This window comes from Periplaneta americana, chromosome 6, assembly GCF_040183065.1.
Source record: "Periplaneta americana isolate PAMFEO1 chromosome 6, P.americana_PAMFEO1_priV1, whole genome shotgun sequence".
Taxonomy (NCBI): Eukaryota; Metazoa; Arthropoda; class Insecta; order Blattodea; family Blattidae; genus Periplaneta; species Periplaneta americana.
Genome location: NC_091122.1, coordinates 8,328,446 through 8,347,048, shown reverse-complemented (window position 1 = coordinate 8,347,048; position 18,603 = coordinate 8,328,446). Strand labels below are relative to the sequence as shown.

The 18,603-nt window shown below is 35.8% G+C and overlaps 1 protein-coding gene across 1 annotated transcript in view; it reads right to left on the bottom strand.

The window, feature by feature from the left end:
- Positions 1-1,021: 1,021 nt before the first annotated feature.
- LOC138702176 (uncharacterized) overlaps positions 1,022-18,603 on the bottom strand; it is a 44,167-nt gene continuing 26,585 nt past the window's right edge. The window contains exons 5-7 of the mRNA XM_069829782.1: positions 12,758-12,797; positions 9,793-9,848; positions 1,022-1,332 (exon numbers count right to left, since the gene is read on the bottom strand). Of these exons, the coding sequence (XP_069685883.1) occupies positions 1,237-1,332; positions 9,793-9,848; positions 12,758-12,797 (192 nt within the window). The 3' untranslated portion in view covers positions 1,022-1,236. The remainder of the gene's footprint in view (positions 1,333-9,792; positions 9,849-12,757; positions 12,798-18,603) is intronic.

Genomic DNA, 18,603 nt, shown 5'->3' with positions numbered 1-18,603 from the left:
CTGTTTTTGCACATTCCACAGAATAGGGGAGGAAGGAAATATGAAAGTATTAAATTTTTACCACATGGAAATGAAGGAACATACTTGTAAGAAATTCACAGAACGAAGGAATCCAACTTTCCATATAGACAGGTAAAAAAGTGGTGAATATGACTAATATGTCATTAAAATATGTCATATCAGGATAAAATTGTCAATTATACACAAATATGCTCAACAAAGTACTTTAACTTATTTTTTTTTCGAATGATGCAATTCTGTATATTTTAGCAACTCACTGTGGCTATAAAATATGCTAAATAATGAAGATCGTAGTCCTAATATGAGCATGAGCAAAGTCTGCGGACACGTAGGACTGACATCTCTGATTTTGGTTCAGACAATCTTAAATTAAATTGCTAGTTAAATATTCGCAGCTATGCATGTTGTTTCATCATCATCATCATCATCATCATCATCATCAGCTTTAGTCTAGTGGTCTTTCTAATAAAAACTGCATATACAGACGTTTAACTGTGTTATACTTATACAATGAATAGCTCGTTTATAAGTCGTGTGTAAATTCCTTACTAATAATCACTACCTACGTCGTGTATAACAGTCATAGTTTCGTCATTACTTCATTATGAAAGATAATAGAATATCTGAGGTTCTCTATTGCATCTGGTAGAGCGCTCTAGTGTGCCGTGTTAAGTATCGATAGTACAACTGGCTCTTATCTATTACCACACTATACTTTGGTCAAAGAATACAAGCTACAGCAATATTATTGTAATTATTCTGTGCTCTTTGGTTTGTTATTCTGTGGTTACAAGGCGACCATCATCATAAATTATGACAGTCGATACGAACAGCTGTTAGAGGGGCGGCCATTTTTTCTCTATATACAACGCTTAAACAAGGGGTTTCGTGTATATAACTACTGCAAAGCAATTCCAGTTGTATAGTTACAGACTGTTTATACATTCATCGCTTATGCATGGTTTATTAGTAACGTTTTCTGTCTCAACCCTGCATAAGTCTCGCATAAAAACTGTTCACGGTTTATGAGTAAGACCGTAAATGTTTTACTGTTTATTCTTAGGAAAATAACACGTACAAAAATACAGTCTTAATTCTTCCCTGAAGGAGTAAAACCTCGAATTTTAGAATTACATGTTTGAATTATATTTAATTCATGGCTTGCTTGTGTATTATTTTTCTATACAATTATGTCGTGGTCGTTTACAAATAAAATTATGATCTTAACTTGGCGTCAGGACTAGGAAAATATTTAATCAGTAGCTCACCTTTATTTTCAGGACTCGCAGCCTTAATCAACTGCTGTGACCTCTGTAAAAATATATGAAGGAGAAGTAAGGAAAAGTTTTTATTCGCAGGTTAGTAGATACTGTGAGTTCCGGAGAATCACAGCGAGTCCACTAACCACATTGAAGCATTTTGTAACTAAAATGTTAAAATAAAATCATGAGTGGGTTCTGTTTGACTGTACGAAAGACTGTAGCGCCTGCATTTAGAGTTAAAAACGTGCAGTTTGTGACATTGCTGTTACAGATTAATGAAAACAGAAGGAGCGTTACGAAGATGACACATACTTTCTCGTTATCAGTGTTACGTGATTAAAAGTGATTGAATTCATGGTGCTACCATGACATTCCCCGTTCCTCGTCGGTGGTGTAGCGTTTGCCATGATACCATTGAACCTGGAGTTCGCGAGTTTAGGGCCGGTTGAGGTAATTGGATTGTAGAGGGTGATAAAATACGTAACAACATCTCCTCAGGGAGTTGAATAAGAATGAGTGTTCCGTTGAGGCGTTAGATGACATACTAGCACTACAACTACTAATAAGCCATCGGTGTAGCTCAATCGGCTGAGGCGTTTGCTTGCCGATCCGAAGTTTCGCAGGGGCGTGGGTTTGACTCCAGCATGGGCTGATTACCTGGTTGGGTTTCTTCCGAGATTTACCCCATCCGTAAGGCGAAAGCCAGGAAACCTATGGCGAATCTTCGGTCTCATCTCTCCAAATACCATCCAGCTATCACCAATTTCTTCTGCACTAAATAACCTACTAGTTGAATGTATTTTTCTTGCCTGACTAATTAAAGAATTGGGGGGCTCGGTGGAAAAGACGCCCATGCCACATTGCTGTTGATTTTTAGTTTCTTTGATAATCCGCCAGATCTTGGCATCCAGACCTCTTTTGTGAACTTCCAGTCTTGTGGCATGTATCTACCGGACATGATAAGCATTCATAAATACCTTTTCTTCATTCGAAGATACAATCTCAGAGAAATAAATGCTTCTCCCACAAAATTTAATTTCTGTGCCATGGGTCCCTTTTCCACTCACAAGTAAACATTGTCATGGGGGGCAGATAAAAAAGTTCATTTTTTCTTCCACTATGTTAATAATGTCGAAACAAATTCTTATACAAATTTTGGTCACTCGAGCGCTATTACGAGGGCCGTCGAGAAAGTAAGTTTCCCTGGTTCGTTTACAGAAAGAATACACAATTTGATTGGAAAATTTATTGGGACAGATACAGCAATTGTTGATCTACGTATTTTTCAACATATTTTCAATTGGAATTTGAGACATTGGATCGACAGACAGGTGCAGACGGTTGTCACACACTGGTTCCGATCCCGGGCGGCAAACTTCTACGACACAGGGATACAAAAGTTGATCACACGGTGTGACAAATGTCTCAATTCCAGTAGGGAATTTGTTGAACAATAGCTCAACTGCTGTATCTGTTCCATCAAATCTTTCCATGAAATTGTGTTTTCCTTCCTAGGGAAGCTTACTTTCTGGACGACCTGCTTAAATTCACTCGAGGTGGCCAAAATTTCTATAAGCACTTGTTTTGACGTTATAAATATGGTGGAAGAAGAAATAACTTTTTTATTTGCCGCCATGAGGATGTTGGCTTGTGAGCCCCTGAATTGCAGAGATCTATCGAGATAAAACCTCTAGCATCAAGAGAATGCAATGTTTTTTATTACTATATTGTATTCTGTTGCCGCTATACTTGGAATTGAATCGCAGGAAAGTTTGTGCTTACAAGGAATGTTCTTGACCTGGAACTCTCAGAAACGCACAAAAACATGCTTTTAGTATAAATCGCTGATCAGAAGAACAGTGGTATGGGTCATACCCATGCAAACTGCGCGCTTTACCACATGAGTCATTTGAATGATCGGCTATTGAAGATCTAGGAGAAGAACATTGGTAAAGCAAAGAAACAAAATATCAGTACAATGGAACCAAAAACACGCATATTTCAATATCGTGACTATATTGCTACATTTCCCATCAACACAAACAATGAAATATTGCGAACCTCTTGATGTGTTCTTAACTACTTTAGGCAGTATAAGCACAGTCTAGTATATACAGTCGCGAAGCTTGGGGTGATTTTTTGCATTTCTCGCGATAGTTGCTAGCCGCTAGGAACAGTAGACTGTGTCACTGGCATCGTGATCTAATACAGGCCGTAGTGCAGATCATGTGACTCGCTTAACCCGATTACGAAGGGTGGCGTTTCAACCATATAAATTAATTGGAATGCATAAAAAGTAACATATATTTCTCAAAAATGTAGTGTAATTGCATTAATAAAATTTAAAACAATGATTAGGAGACACTTCAGACATAATTCTTTGCGAGTTAAGGTGTAATATTATTTTTGTTGTGAAAATTACGTTGTTCATATGTGTAATAGACCTACCTGCCTTTATTTCGATTAAATATTGCGAAATTATTGTACATTTATTTATGCACGATTCGTTGTTCGTGTGTGTAATAGACCTACCTGCCTTTATTTCGATTAAATATTGCGAAATTATTGTACATTTATTTATGCACGATTCGTTGTTCGTGTGTGTAATAGACCTACCTGCCTTTATTTCGATTAAATATTGCGAAATTATTGTACATTTATTTATGCACGATTCAGTAATTTTCAGTTGCACCGCACGAATATTTAGATATGTTGAAATTATAGGTTATGTTTACTGTCCCAGTTGCCCCTTTCTGTCTAATTGTAGTGGTCTCCAATGCCCTCCCATTCAGAAGGAAATATTATAGGTTATGTTTACTATATATTATATTCCTAAATTCACAATTATACATTATAATGAAGCATAATGTCATGTATGACACTCCGCACATTCAATTTGTCTGTATTTTAATACTACAATTGAGTATTGAATTATTGTATTTATCTACTACCTAAGAGACGAAGTAACAATCGTACGTACACTAATTTCATAAGAGTGGTATGATAAATTTTCTGTCTTTATCAAGGAAGGTAGATGTGCTATATTAAAATCACAATATAAATTCTCAAAATAGCTTCCATCCTAAACTTAAAATGTTGATGGGAAAAGATTATGTTAACATTTGTAAAATTCTCTTCACATTAAAATAACACAGTTTTGTAATTATTTCTGCAACATATTATGCAACAAGAAGTAAAGGGAACTTATGGACACATCACACTAAATAAAACTTAGCTATGATACGCAATAAAGTTATAATATAATAATTCACTGAGCTCCATACACTGAAATAGAAAACCCGAACATATATTACGGCCTGGTCTAGATCGAAAAGGCATTGACTGTGCCGTATTTCGCATTGTTGTGAAAAGTTGTGTAAATTGTGAAATGTTCGTTATCGGTTGTAATAACTGTAAATGGGCAAAATACAATAATTTGAGTAATAATATGGGACAAGGAGACATTTGTTGTACTATAAATTCTAAGAAAAAGAGGTCAGAGTTATCCTTCCGAAAGATGCAGGAAGGTGAGTTTATAAAATATAATATATACTTTATGAAAATAATATATAAACCTTATGTAGTTCGTATTTCAATAGTGGAAGGAAGGTGTTAATTTTTCAAAAGAACACGATATCAAAAGTACAATACATTTTATCGTCTGCTAGGGAAAGAGTTTGTGATGAGGCGATAGTAGCGATCCTGGTGGCTAGCAACTATCTATGGATGCATATTTCAACTGTCTATGTTTGCATATTTAGTAAGTATTGAGCTTCGCAACTGTATATACTAAACTGTGGTATAAGCTCTATATCAAATGGTCGTTGATTTTGTAAGATTGAAATGTGAAAAACCACTAGTAAAGTTACCTGATCGCCACTTCATCACCAGACTTCACTTTGTGACATACAATAAACTTTCTGTACCGAAGTACAAGCATACTGTATGTTGCAATATGCTTTGACAAAGGCAGGTTATGACATTGATATTCCAATATCATCGTATGAAAATGTAAATAGTGTGGCTTATGATACTGGACTACTTGAATGCTGAAGTGACGTTAATATGAAAAAGTGGCTTTTAAGAAGTGAATATTGTTCAGGTCCACTCTGCTGTAACCACTTCATTGAAAGCACACTCCTATACTTTGAAGACAGAATAGCCGTGCAGCACTATCACGTCAGTAGAAAAAATGTTCGGGTTTCGTAATTATTTTAAGCAGAGGTTCTGTGACACTCTTGATGAGAAATGTAGCAATATAGTCACGACATCGAATTAGGCCTATGTGTTTTTGGTCCTATTATATTGATACTAGTGGCTTGTGCAGCAAATGCTGCTGCAAACTAAGTTCGTTAGACGTTGAAATAAAAATTTTTCAGATTTATTTTCAATGAAGAATACTTGTCTTTTTGATAGTTATTTGCTTCCATAATAATGAAACATACTCCCTCTGAATGCATTTTTTTTAGGCCAAATACTTTCTCTTGAACCTATCCAACTTCAGTTTTTGAGTTTCAACGCGAAAACGCAAGTATCAATGTCAGGACGATAGCAGTAGCTATTTCAGGTCATTGTGGATTGTAGGCAAAAGTTAAAAAAATGTCAGGTTTGCTAAGGTTTCGAACAATAGCATTTTCGTATAGCTGCTGCATGTAGAACTTGAAATGTAGAGCGTAAAATCATTTTATCCTGCTAAGAGATCTTGCTGAAATGATCTGGAGACTACACAATTTTCTAGGCCTCTTATTTTATCAGTAAGTAATACCTTTTGATCTTTCCTTAGGAACTGTAATTTTTGCGCTCTGTCGAGCCAATACTGAAGACAATGACACGTATCAATATCCACACTACACCGCCATTAAGTATATGAAAAAGACCCAAACCCACTGGGCTAATAAGTATAAAAATATTTGATTTTTAATAATAATATTATTATTTTACTTAAGTTTTGTAGTTATATATAGCAGTCATTCAGTAAATTATAGAAATGAAGATCTAAATTAAGATATTCTCTACATTTACTTACATAACCACAAAAGTTTCACTTTCATGTCATCAATATTGCATCAATATTATGTACAATTAATGAAAAATAGATGCGTCATGATATTAACTATAATAATATTTAATTTCTAATGATAATAATGTCATCAAACCACCTCAAGTTTCGTAGATTTGAATATCCAATGCACAGCTGTACTCAGAAAATTATTATACACTGCAGAATGAGTTTTTAATAACAAATTGAATTGAGCTCTAAATATGGCAGCAATCCTACAGGTCATGGCCTTCTTGTAATAGCCTATTGTTTATTGTAGTGCGTGTTTTGTTCTGAAATTCAATGAAGTCGGTCGTGATTCGATAAAATTAGTTCCCAAAACTGACAACAGATGGATTTTGGAAAATAGGAAATTATGTAGGAAAATTGACATTTCACTGAAAACTACTACTTTTCCGAAAAACTTTGGGTTCCAAGCTTGAAAATGAGGGGCCATTTATTAAGATCCGTTCAGCCGTTTTACCGTAATTTCCATTACCAGTTCAAATTATGTATATAGATTTTGATTCTTTGTGTTAGCAAAGTTCTTCTGGTAGACCCTGATCATTGAAATGTGTCTTACGGTAAGATGCGCAGTTTTGCATGGGAATGACTAATGCCACTATTTTTCTGATGTGCGATATCTATTATAAGCATCATTTTGTGTGACTCTGAGCTTTCGACGTCAAGCACATCCCTTGTGAGAGCTTTCTTGTCCAGCGGCAGAATTCCCTCTGGCGTCGTACATCTAGACGCGCCCTCCCCGCTTGCCGTGCTCATGTCTTATCGGTGTTTAAAACCCGTCTCACACGGATAGTGTATGTAAATTAGTGAAATATTAATCACCAGGGGCGGCCCGTCCTTATGTGCTACAGTACAATGATAATTTTTGCTCAAATAATGTATTTGCAATACCACCATAGTATCTGATCTGCCATTTGACAATTTCCCGTGGTTATGTTCATGACGCGTTATAGTGTGTTTAGTTCTTCGCTCTTAGCTCTTTGGTGCCTCAGGGTGTACGTTGTGCTACTCAAAACTCTACATGAGGATGTAGACAATTAATGCGCATGTGCGAAGCTGAAATCACTGCCCTGATTGGCTGTTTTTACGCGGGGAAGTGCTGTAGTCAGCTTCAGCACAACACAGCTTGGAGATTGCAAAAGTAAAGCGTAACGAAAGAATGCTTGTTTGAGGAAGAACTCGGAACTATGTACAATGTATATATTTTTTTTGATGTACCGAAGTACATATGATATTTCCACGCAGATATTCTGCGTCATCACACGATGAAAGAGAGATGGAACGGAGAAAAATTCTCTCCGGCGCCGGGATTTGAACCCGGGTTTTCAGCTCTACGTGCTGCTGCTTTATCCACTAGAGGGAACCCAAGAGATGGAGCTTAATCTGAGACGATTCTAAACGGCGTCGGGATTGTATCCGGCGTGGCTTAGTGGATAAAGCGTCAGCACGTAGAGCTGAAAACCCGGGTTCAAATCCCGGCGCCGGAGAGAATTTTTCTCCGTTCCATCTCTCTTTCATCGTGTGATGACGCAGAATATCTGCGTGGAAATATCATATGTACTTCGGTACATCAAAATATATATGATATGCGTAATAAATCACTTTGTGATTTAAAGACGGCGCCCATACCGTCGGATCCCGGCCAAACAGTCACTCATCTGAGTGCACCTCAACACATGTATGGACTTCGGTCCTGCGTTCATAGACATCTATGACGTAGTGCAGAGGGCGGCCACTAGAGGGAACCCAAGAGATGGAGCTTAATCTGAGACGATTCTAAACGGCGTCGGGATTGTATCCGGCGTGGCTTAGTGGATAAAGCGTCAGCACGTAGAGCTGAAAACCCGGGTTCAAATCCCGGCGCCGGAGAGAATTTTTCTCCGTTCCATCTCTCTTTCATCGTATGTACAATGTATTTGGTAATTCAAGTGTCCGACTGCTGCTGCCGTCTACCTGGTTTTTGAGGTTCCTCCTGAACCAGTCAGCAAGCGACGGAGAATGGAATCCCAGAAAACTGAAGCCAAGGAAGTATGTGACTGTATAATTCAGAAAACTACTCACCGTTTCCAGTCGTTAAGCTATCTAGACGCAACAAAATTGTTAAACAGCAAATTTTCTGGCAATTTTTCGCATAGCCTAATTTTCCTGAACGCGAATTTGAAGTTGCTGTCAACAGCCATACTGTACTGAACAAAAGAGTGTTAAAGACACAACTTGGAGTTCTATACGGAACACCTGCCTTCCGGAATATAGATGGAGCTGTTCAATTGTTACGATACATAGCCTCCAACAATTTACAGGATCCATCCCGTGAAGTAACGAAGTTGTTAAATATTTTGGTTACAACACCAATGACCACTGCTGAGCCAGAAGGATGTTTTTCTTGCTTAAAACGCATAAAAACGCTTTTAAGGAACACTATGTCCCAGGATCGCCTCACTACTCTTGCAACACTGTCAATAGAAAAGAGTATGATGTCCAAGATGAAGGGTTTAACACCAGGGTAATTGACAGGTTCTGCAGTAGGAAGGAACGTCGTATGGACTTCATATTTCGTACTAGGCGAGTCTCAAATTAAGATAAATACATATAAGTGTATACAGTAGGCCGATATAGAAATTGTAGCACACTCATTATTTTGACCACCAGCTGCTACTGTTAATCACATATAATTTTATCTACTGTACTTATACTGTACAGGTACAGTTAATAAACGAAGTAAAATTCCGTAATTGTGGACGTCATAGTTATACGAAATGCGTTTGGTGTGCAAACCAGCAAACAAAAGTTAATGTGAACATTATCGTCGGCGATTTTCATTTTAATAATAGGTGAAGAAAATAAACTGTAAACGCTAATGTCATTATAAAGAAACCGAAGTCTTGTGAATGGTTAAAAATTTTAATGAGAGAGTATGTGTCAACTTCGCGACTAATGTTTTATGTTTCTTCCCTGAGAGTCCAAATTATAGAGTACGAATCTTCAAAGAAACAGTAATTTGAAAATAGTAGGGCATTATTTGTGACTAGTTGCAGGAAATGGGACCTAAAGTCGGGTTTTTCATTTTTTGTTTTTTGTGGTTTCAAAAAGAGGATGAAATACTGATCATTCAAAAAGAAATCGTGGTTCATGGTGTTATAGTTTTTAATATATTACTTATTAAATGATGATATTACATTATGCACTTTTCGAGAAAAATGCAAATTAAAATTTTCATTTGTTTTCTTAGCAACTGTAAGAAAGATTTAGGTATTTAAGAAGCACTGTGTAAAACTACGTCCTAGTTTAGTATGTAAAAAACCCTACAGGTAGCGCAAGATGTAAGAACATAGAAATGCAGTTTTTATACCGCAAATTAGTTATTTTGTTCTCCTGTAAAATTTCCTTTCACGACTTTAAGTCCCCTTTCGCGCAACGGGTCACATTTTGTGTTATGGCTGAACGTACCTTGTTTATTAGATTGTAAGATACAATCGCAGATCGCATTCCCCGATTAATTGCCCCTGTAAGCAGAAAGAAGAAAATATTAACCTCTAGTTACAAATCAATACCATTCTGGGTACGTCACTAAGGGAGTATCTATAGAAAGGTTGATTGGTTTTTGTAAAGATATAGATAAACAAGAAAGTTAATCGGTCTTTGCACTCTTATGGAAATTGGATATCTTCTGTAGCAATATTGATCAGGCACATTGCAAAACCAGGCTGCTACAACGTCATCTTTTGTAACTCGCGTGTCACAATTAATGGTCTTTATGGTTTTATACACGTAATAGAAAGATTACAGTTATTTAGCCTAATCCTGAATGTCGCTTTGTTGGTTTTTGTTTGCAACTCTGTGATATTGAATGGTTCACTGCGGCCAGATTCTCAACCCGTAACGGATGACTGCGCTAAGGTTCTCTGTTTATCTATGTTTCCAAAGGAGTATCGTTATTTGTTAGTAGACCAGGTCCCACCAGCCGGCCGGTGATCAGGGAATGCTCTGGAATGAACAACTTACAAAGAATAACAGATTAAAAGTTTTATCCATCTCAGACACGAACATAATATTGGCGCTACCTATTGGGCATGCGTCGAATTCGAAATTCAAATCCGTTTTCCTTCATCATTTATATTTTTTGTAGTCCCAATTTGATTTTTTCGAGACAGTTCACACATTTCTGTTATACATGCTTCGTTTTAAGTAAGTTGTTGCAATGGCATTTTCTGGAAAATAATTTCCTGAAGACAAATCCTACAGAATCCAATAAATGGTAGTAGAAATGGTCTAAGGACAATAATATTATATAATTAATTCAGTAGAAGCTTAACATATATTAATTTTTTCCCTACTTTCTTTAAGTTCTTTTGCGTAACTTAAACCTGAATATGGCTCTGGAAGATCTGTGGTAAGTTGTCAACATCAACCAGCAAGCGTGTTGCTTATAAATGTCTCTTTGTAGAGCCTTTTTTTTTATACATTCTGCTGAACCCTTAACCTTGCTTATCTCTGACAGAGTCTCTGTTTCTTTGAAAGAAATCTAGGTATGAAAGGGGAAAATAAATTTTAGAGACATGCCGCTTCGTATTAAATTGTAAACCCTGATCACTTCTTCCACAAATCTTTGTAGTTGTCTAGCGTGTAGCTCCCACGAACTTCACGCATCCCGATTTGAGAGCAATCCGCGCTGTTTCTTGTTTCACTCGAATAGTGTCTTGAAACTAGGGTTTGCTGGCATAAAAAGAATATTCCTTCTTTAAGTTAACTTCAAGTAAGGTTGCAAATTTTCCTCTGAAATATTTAAATGTCCTTCCTGATTTGTCCATCGCCCTCACTAAGTCTGTAATTAAAGTTAATGTTATGTGCAATTATGGAAGAGTTTTAACCACATCAAGATGTGTGTTTTCCGCGCACTTTTATTTTAGCGTTAAACTTTCTCTCAAAGGTCGCTGAATTCATAATGATGGTGCTTATTCCCACTTTATTGCCCAGAAAGGAACGAGATTGGAGAATTTCGGATATTTTGCTATTGCTGTAGCAGTAATTTTCAGATGTGCATTAATTTACCAAACACGTCCTGGATAGTTCAGTCTTATGGATTTTTTTCATACTAAAATGTGTTACTTTCATACGCACATAGTATGCAGCGGATACAAATGGATCAAATGGACAAATTTCTACCGCGACTCTATTTTTTCCCCTACCTCAGAACCAGGGAAAAACATTCACTACTTTTCTTATTATTTTCCAATGAAGAAATATTGTTAAAACAGTATCCCCCTTTCTTCATTATGATAAATCATACATCATTCCCCATTAAAACTTCGGCCCCTCTTGTCCCGTCACTCCCGTTTTCCCTCACTCTACCTCGACGCCACGTCAGTGGGACGTCAACGGAGACCGGCGCACGACATGCGAGCAATTTATCACGCGTCGTCTTCTTCGGTGTCCTAAATTCCTTGGACTGCACACGGGGCACTAAACTTACCAGGATGGGCTGGGTATACAGCTTATCGGCAAGACAGTACAAACTGTAATTCTCTGCATTTTTATGAGATTTGGGACTCTGTATTTGCTCAGATTATAACTTTTAAAAATAATTTGAACTCTGTTGTGAATAGAAGTTTCAGTACATTTCTTTTACTGTCGGATAAGCCTCATTACTTTGCATTTATATAGAGGGAGGAAGCGAAATAGCGAATAGCTCATGTTGTATCAAATGTAACAAAAACATAATATAATGTTGATGGAAAGTTAATAGTTTTTTTTTTTAATGAAATGTTTAACGGCCTCTTGCTCGGTAACTATTGCGAGTGATTTTTGTCCATAGCGACGGGAAATCTAAGAAACAGTAATCTATCCCTCTGGACGGTTTTCGTGTGAAGTTAATATTAAAAACTTCTAATTTGAAGCCACTGTACGATGCGAACAGGTTGGAACGTCGTGCCAGAGATCAGCTGATCTAGCGAGACACACCGAGATAGTTGACCTCTCACATCTGTATCACTGTACAGTGTGTTAGCGGCGATGTTGCCGAACAGCTAAAACTTCAAACTTAATTTTCTAATTGACAGTGCATTTAAACACAAAAGGTAATATAGGTTTCCTCTTCAATCGTTAAGTGTATCTTATCATCCTTTTCCCTCAGGAAGGTTATTTCCCTTCCACCCTGTCTACTCTGCAAAGGTTAATAATTAACCTTATTATTAATTACCTTTATTTTTTATCTTGTTTTAAGCTGATTTTTGTAATTTGTTAATTCTTTCGGTGTAGCAATTCGTTGAAGTTCAGCACGACACAACTTGAGCTCATTGCAGTGAGAGAGGACGATTTGAAGCTACACATTTCCATTATGAACACGGAGGCCTTACCTTTGGGTAATGTACATGGGAAGAATAATACATTACGGAAGTTTTCCATGAATACTAACATTTCCATTCTTTCACATAGTGGAGATATTTGGGACGTGCCTGCAACACAAACAATAGATACTGTTACATAAGGCATTATTCTTCCAGATTTTAGTTGGATGACTAGGGATGTGAAGTTTATGCACTATAAGGTAGTATTGGTACTTATATGCCTACCAATATAGATAGATGTATTTAATGTCATCCAGCGATTTACAGCCATAGGCAACGTCAGATTAGATATATATATATATATATATATATATATATATATATATATATATATTTATGGCTACTACAATGTGAATAAATATAAGAATAAAGAAATAAATATACAATCACCAGATAATCACAAAAACAGGTTAAAAGTTTTAAAAGAAATAGTATAAAATCAGGTTAAAAATGTACAGATTTGTCAGTTACATGGGGTTAAAACAAATAGTATCTAAAACGTAATATTGCTAAAATCATTGACACTGTAGATTGGATTTGCCATCAAAGTCCTTCTCACCATCCTTCTGAAAGTAAATATGACGTGTTTCTTATATGCAATGGTAAAGAATTATAAAGTTTATAAGATATGGAAATAAAACTATTGCTTGTAGTACTATATTTGTACTTGGTGAAATATATGTCAAGTCTGGAACATGTAGAATAATTATGAATGGTTGAACAAGTAGGAAGATTATGCACATTACGCTTAACATACAGAAGGCAATCCAGAATAAACATTGACGGCAACGTAAGTATTCCTAGTTGTACAAAAAGTGGTTTACAATGAGTTCTAGAAGAGACACCACAAATAATTCTCACTGCTCTCTTTTGAAGGATAAACAACTTAGAAACCGAAGTATGGTTGCCCCACAAAAGCGTCCCGTAACTTAAGTGGCTGTAAATATGGGCGTAATATACTGTAAGTAAAGAATTGTAACATAATGTTTGTCTGAGGATTCGTAACATGAAAATTCCTTTATTAATTTTATTAACAAGATATTCTATGTGTGTACTCCAGCCCAGACCGGCTTCGAGGTGAATGCCTAGGAATTTAACTGAGGAAGACAAACCAGTAATATTTCTGTTAAAAGAAAATTGAATATCTACAGTCTTATTAGAGCTGATGCTAAGTTTATTGGCATCGCACCAGTCTTTTATCCTGAGCGATGTGTTGTCAAGCTATCTTTTCATCGAAACATCATTATCCTGAGAAATTCCAAGTGCCAAATCATCAGCAAACATGAAAGTGTCAAGGCAGTCATCCTCATTGCTGGCTGGGAGGTCGTTAATATATATAATTAACAGCACAGGACCAAGAACGGAACCCTGTGGGACACCAAACTTGACAGGTTTAAATTGAGACATTGCACCATTACAGTAAACAGATTGGTGTCTGCCTGTTAAATAAGAATTTAAAAACATAGTACTAGAATGATTAAAACCATAAAATTTCAGTTTTTGTATTAGTATGTCGTGAGAAATGGTATCAAAAGCTTTGGTAAAATCGTAAAAACGGCCTACCATTAACCTGGAGTTTTCTCAAACACTAAAGCACTTCTCCACAAATTTAACTATGGCTTCAATTGTATTGTGGGAGGATCTAAAACCATACTGATTAATAAATAGACGATTGTATTCAAAGTAATCTGTGATTTGATTGTGTAATAAGATTTCAAATACCTTTGAAAGTGTAGGTATTATACTAATTTGCCTATAATTTGAATAATCTAGCTGATTACCTTTTTTTATGGATCGGAATAACTTTGGAATATTTAAAGATGTCTCGAAAGGTGCATTTATCAATAGAAGTGTTGAAAATATGAGTTAATGGTTCACAGATAAAATTAGCAGCAGTTTTGATAATTTTTGGACTGATGCCATAAACATCTGGATAAGAACTGTTTCTAAGTTTCAGAATAGCAGTGTAAACCTGCTGAACAGTAACATAATTAAGTTTAAAAACTGTAGGCTGCCAGGTTGATGTGAACTATTTATAAAGGATGAATAATCGTTGTTTCCTTTAAGCATATTGATAATTTCATCTACTTGACAGATAAAATGGCTATTTATTTCTTCAGCATTTATGACGGGATGTTTGTTCTTGGGTTTAGAGTTGTTATTCAATAATTCAGAAACGATAGACCACGTAGTTTTAGATTTATTAGCAGAGAAATTAATTAAATTAGAGTAAAATAGCGTTTTCGCCGTTTTAATAGCCTTCTTATATTTACGTTTGAGTTGTTTATATTTATCCCCAAGTTCAGACATTCCGTGATAAGTTACTACTAGGTTGTAATAGAATAAACAGGTTCCTTTAAGCTCTCGAAGCTCACTTGTAAACCACTTGGAACACTTACCAAGTCTACAGTGTCTTTGTTTAACAGGAATCAAAGGAAATGCAGTATCAATTGTATTCCTTAAAACATTTGTAAAATAGCTGGCTTTATCGTTAATACCATCAATATTGTAAAGTAAAATCCAATTTATATCGAGAAGTAAAGAAATAAAATAATGGATAGTAGAGTTACTAATTACACGAGAGTATGTTGTGGAATTGTTACAACCATCAGATGTTAACGTATTTCTAGTTAAATTAGCTTTGAATAAAATTGCGTCGTGGTCAGAGAAAATATTCGGAATGACTACCGCATTAGATCTATCATTATGAATAGTGGTAAAAATATTGTCAATCCCTGTACCTCTAGAGTTGTTTAAGCCGGGTCGAGTTTGCTGACATAGTACTAGTCTAAGGCCATAACTGTCAAACAGGGTCTTAAGGTAATCCACCTCATTGGTATTGGTACAGAAGTCAACGTTAAAGTCGGCTGCTAAAACAATATTAGCGTCGGGTTTAAAATTGTATATCAAATTAATCATATCACTTAATTTGTCAAGATACCAAATATTTTGGGTACCTAGCAGTGGTGTGGAAAGCAATGCATATTATGTCCACAGAAAACTTTACAGTTATTTGTGGTAAGAGTTCCGTATGGTTCTCTTTTTGGCGCGGGTGTAAAGATTGTGAAGCCAGAAAGAAGAAGTTAAGAATGGTTACATAATTTTTTTCCTACGTAGCACACATTTACATTACAGTAAATAAATATTTCAAATTGGAGAGGTTATAAGATCACGATTTCATGGCCGTCTAAACCCCGAACTCTCGTGAAACTGCACACGGATCTCCATAGCAGGTAGACATTATAAACAAAATTACCTGTCCATATTGACTGTAAATGAATTTCGCCTAGACATAATTGGAATGTTGCGTTAAGAAACCACAGCGCGTGCTAGGAGAAGGTGGTTGAGCTATTTTCTATCCCTCCTCGTCACTGCGAGGTACTTGCCGTGGCAGCTTGGTGAGCACTGTATCACCACAGTCTAATACAGTGATGTCCAAGCAAGCGCATTTTTCTGACCTTGACGTGTTGCGCGGGCATCAAGCGCTAAGTATGGAAAGAAGAAGGGTTGTGTATATGAATAAGCAGCCTGTTGGATTAAGAAAACAGTGGTGCACAAACTTCAAACGGAACGTGACATTTTATGTCGTTATTTTTATATGGCTTCTTTCTGTTATTATCTTATATTGTCTGTAAAACAAAAGTACTAATATCAATTTCTCAATACTGCAGTTGTGTTTTAAATCTTAATAACATAATAGAGAGTTAAGAAGGAATATTCACTTAAATTCCATAGTAGTATAATATTATACTGTATTAAGTGGATGAAACACATCATTCATAAAGAAAGTGATATTCCAAAGAAAGAGATTGAGTATGACATGATAAGTTGGAATTTATATTGATGGTATCTTTAGCCTTATAAACGTAATCAATAAACTAATCAAAACAATATTACAGTACAAAGCAAAGTTACGTAGGTGCTGTATCTGTTTTAAGTGTAACTAATATTCCATAACAAAACTCTTATCGCATTATGCTTTTAAGGTGATATTTGTGAGCAACTTCCTATCATCAGAATATTAATTTATTTTCTCGAAATCTGCTGAAGCTATAGAGCTGACATTTTTACAACACATGGGCACATATCTTTTGCTTAATTCATTTCCTTACAAACAACTTCCATGCGAAAATGTTCAAAATTTTCAATACACTATCTCCAGTAATACGTATATACGGTATATTAGATTTATATCGAAATATTTCAGTTTTCTATTAAAAAAGTTGAGAAAATATTTCTTTTGAATAAAAAAATCAAACTTGTGAAAAATGAGCATTAAAATTAAAACTTGCATTCTTATAATGCACTTACACTTCTCAGGCAAATCTACAAATTAACATGGATAAAGTTTTAATAAGTTCTCTTCCCTTTATCTATTGAATCAGTGCTGGCCATCCCTGAATATAGCTCGACCAAGCGGCATTTTCGTCTGTGTCTTTCCTTTCCGCTGTAAAGCGCTCAGGCTCTCCTGCGCCCTAAAGCGCGCGCTTGCTCCTGTGGGCATCAATTGACATGACTGGTCTAATATATACAGTCACGAAGCTTGAGTTGTTGGGGGTACTAGGAACAATAGACTGTGCCGGTACTATTTCGCATTGTCTGTGATGAGGCGATAGTAGCGGTCCTAGTGGTTAGCAACTATCTGTGGATGCATATTTACTACGTATTGAATTTCGTGACTGTACTGTATATACTAGACTGTGGTGTCATTGATGGCTGAGGGCAGGTACCAACGAGTTACAGAGAGGCACTATACCTTGGATTAGCGCTCCCTATGGACCGCCATTTTTTGTTTGGTTATAAAGAAGCGCTTAACACTGTCAGTTTGGTGTGAAATAATTTTTAATGCGGAATCAATGCCGGCTGTGTTCAGCACACAACTCCACTCACAGAACCAACAAAACAGAAGATATATCTTATTTTAGGTAAGGGCAGAAGAAAAAATATCAATAAAGGCACCTCATTTATCTTCATCTCTTTATTTTCAATAATTATATTCAATAATTTTCTAGGTCTATTTCTAGAATGGGCATCATGGGACAGTAGTTAAATATAACATTTGGGTTGCATTAAAAAAGTATTGATTATTCAATCTATCTTAAATAAGAAGCAAATAATTGCAATCGGTTTCGACCTGATATTTAGCTGAAACATAGCATAATTCTTTTGGTGTATATTATTTCGTAGGCTTGTATAATGCACGGATGCACATGTCAGTATAGTTACAATGAAATTCTTGATGCGAATAAATATTATGAAAACAAAGAGCCCTTTAACACCACCTTAAACTTCTTATAACAAATTTGAAATTATGTCAAGTGGTAATTTGGTTATAACATTGCTAACGGAAACAACGGGGAACTTTGAATAATAAGGTGCCCCGTAGTTTTCAATGAATATTTCATTCCATATTCTTGTATGATATAGTTTCAATAGTAGTACTTCCCAACGCTTCTATTATTATTATTATTATTATTATTATTATTATTATTATTATTATTATTATTATATTTTTGGGATACATTGATATATTTAATTTAAATATTTCGCTATTGCTTTTGTAAAAAGCTAATTTATAAAAAAAATAAAGAAATAATGGTTAAGACTTAAAAAATTCTAAAAATGTCTCATTTCTTTGGATTTAAATGAAAAGTGTTGTAAATACTAATTTTCGTTTATGGATGTCTGAATCCTCTCAATACAAGTTCCATTGCCCCAGAGAATTGTAAGATAAGACGGACTGAGCATAAGCGAGATATAGAGGTACTGTATTTAATAAGATTGTACTATCAAGAGTTTAATATTTATAGGGCCTACTTGAATTTTCAATTTATTGATGCGTAGGGCTCTTTTTGTTAACAAAGAGGGAACTCTGCACCAGGACCGCCGAGAAGGGGGGGGGGCAAAGGGGACA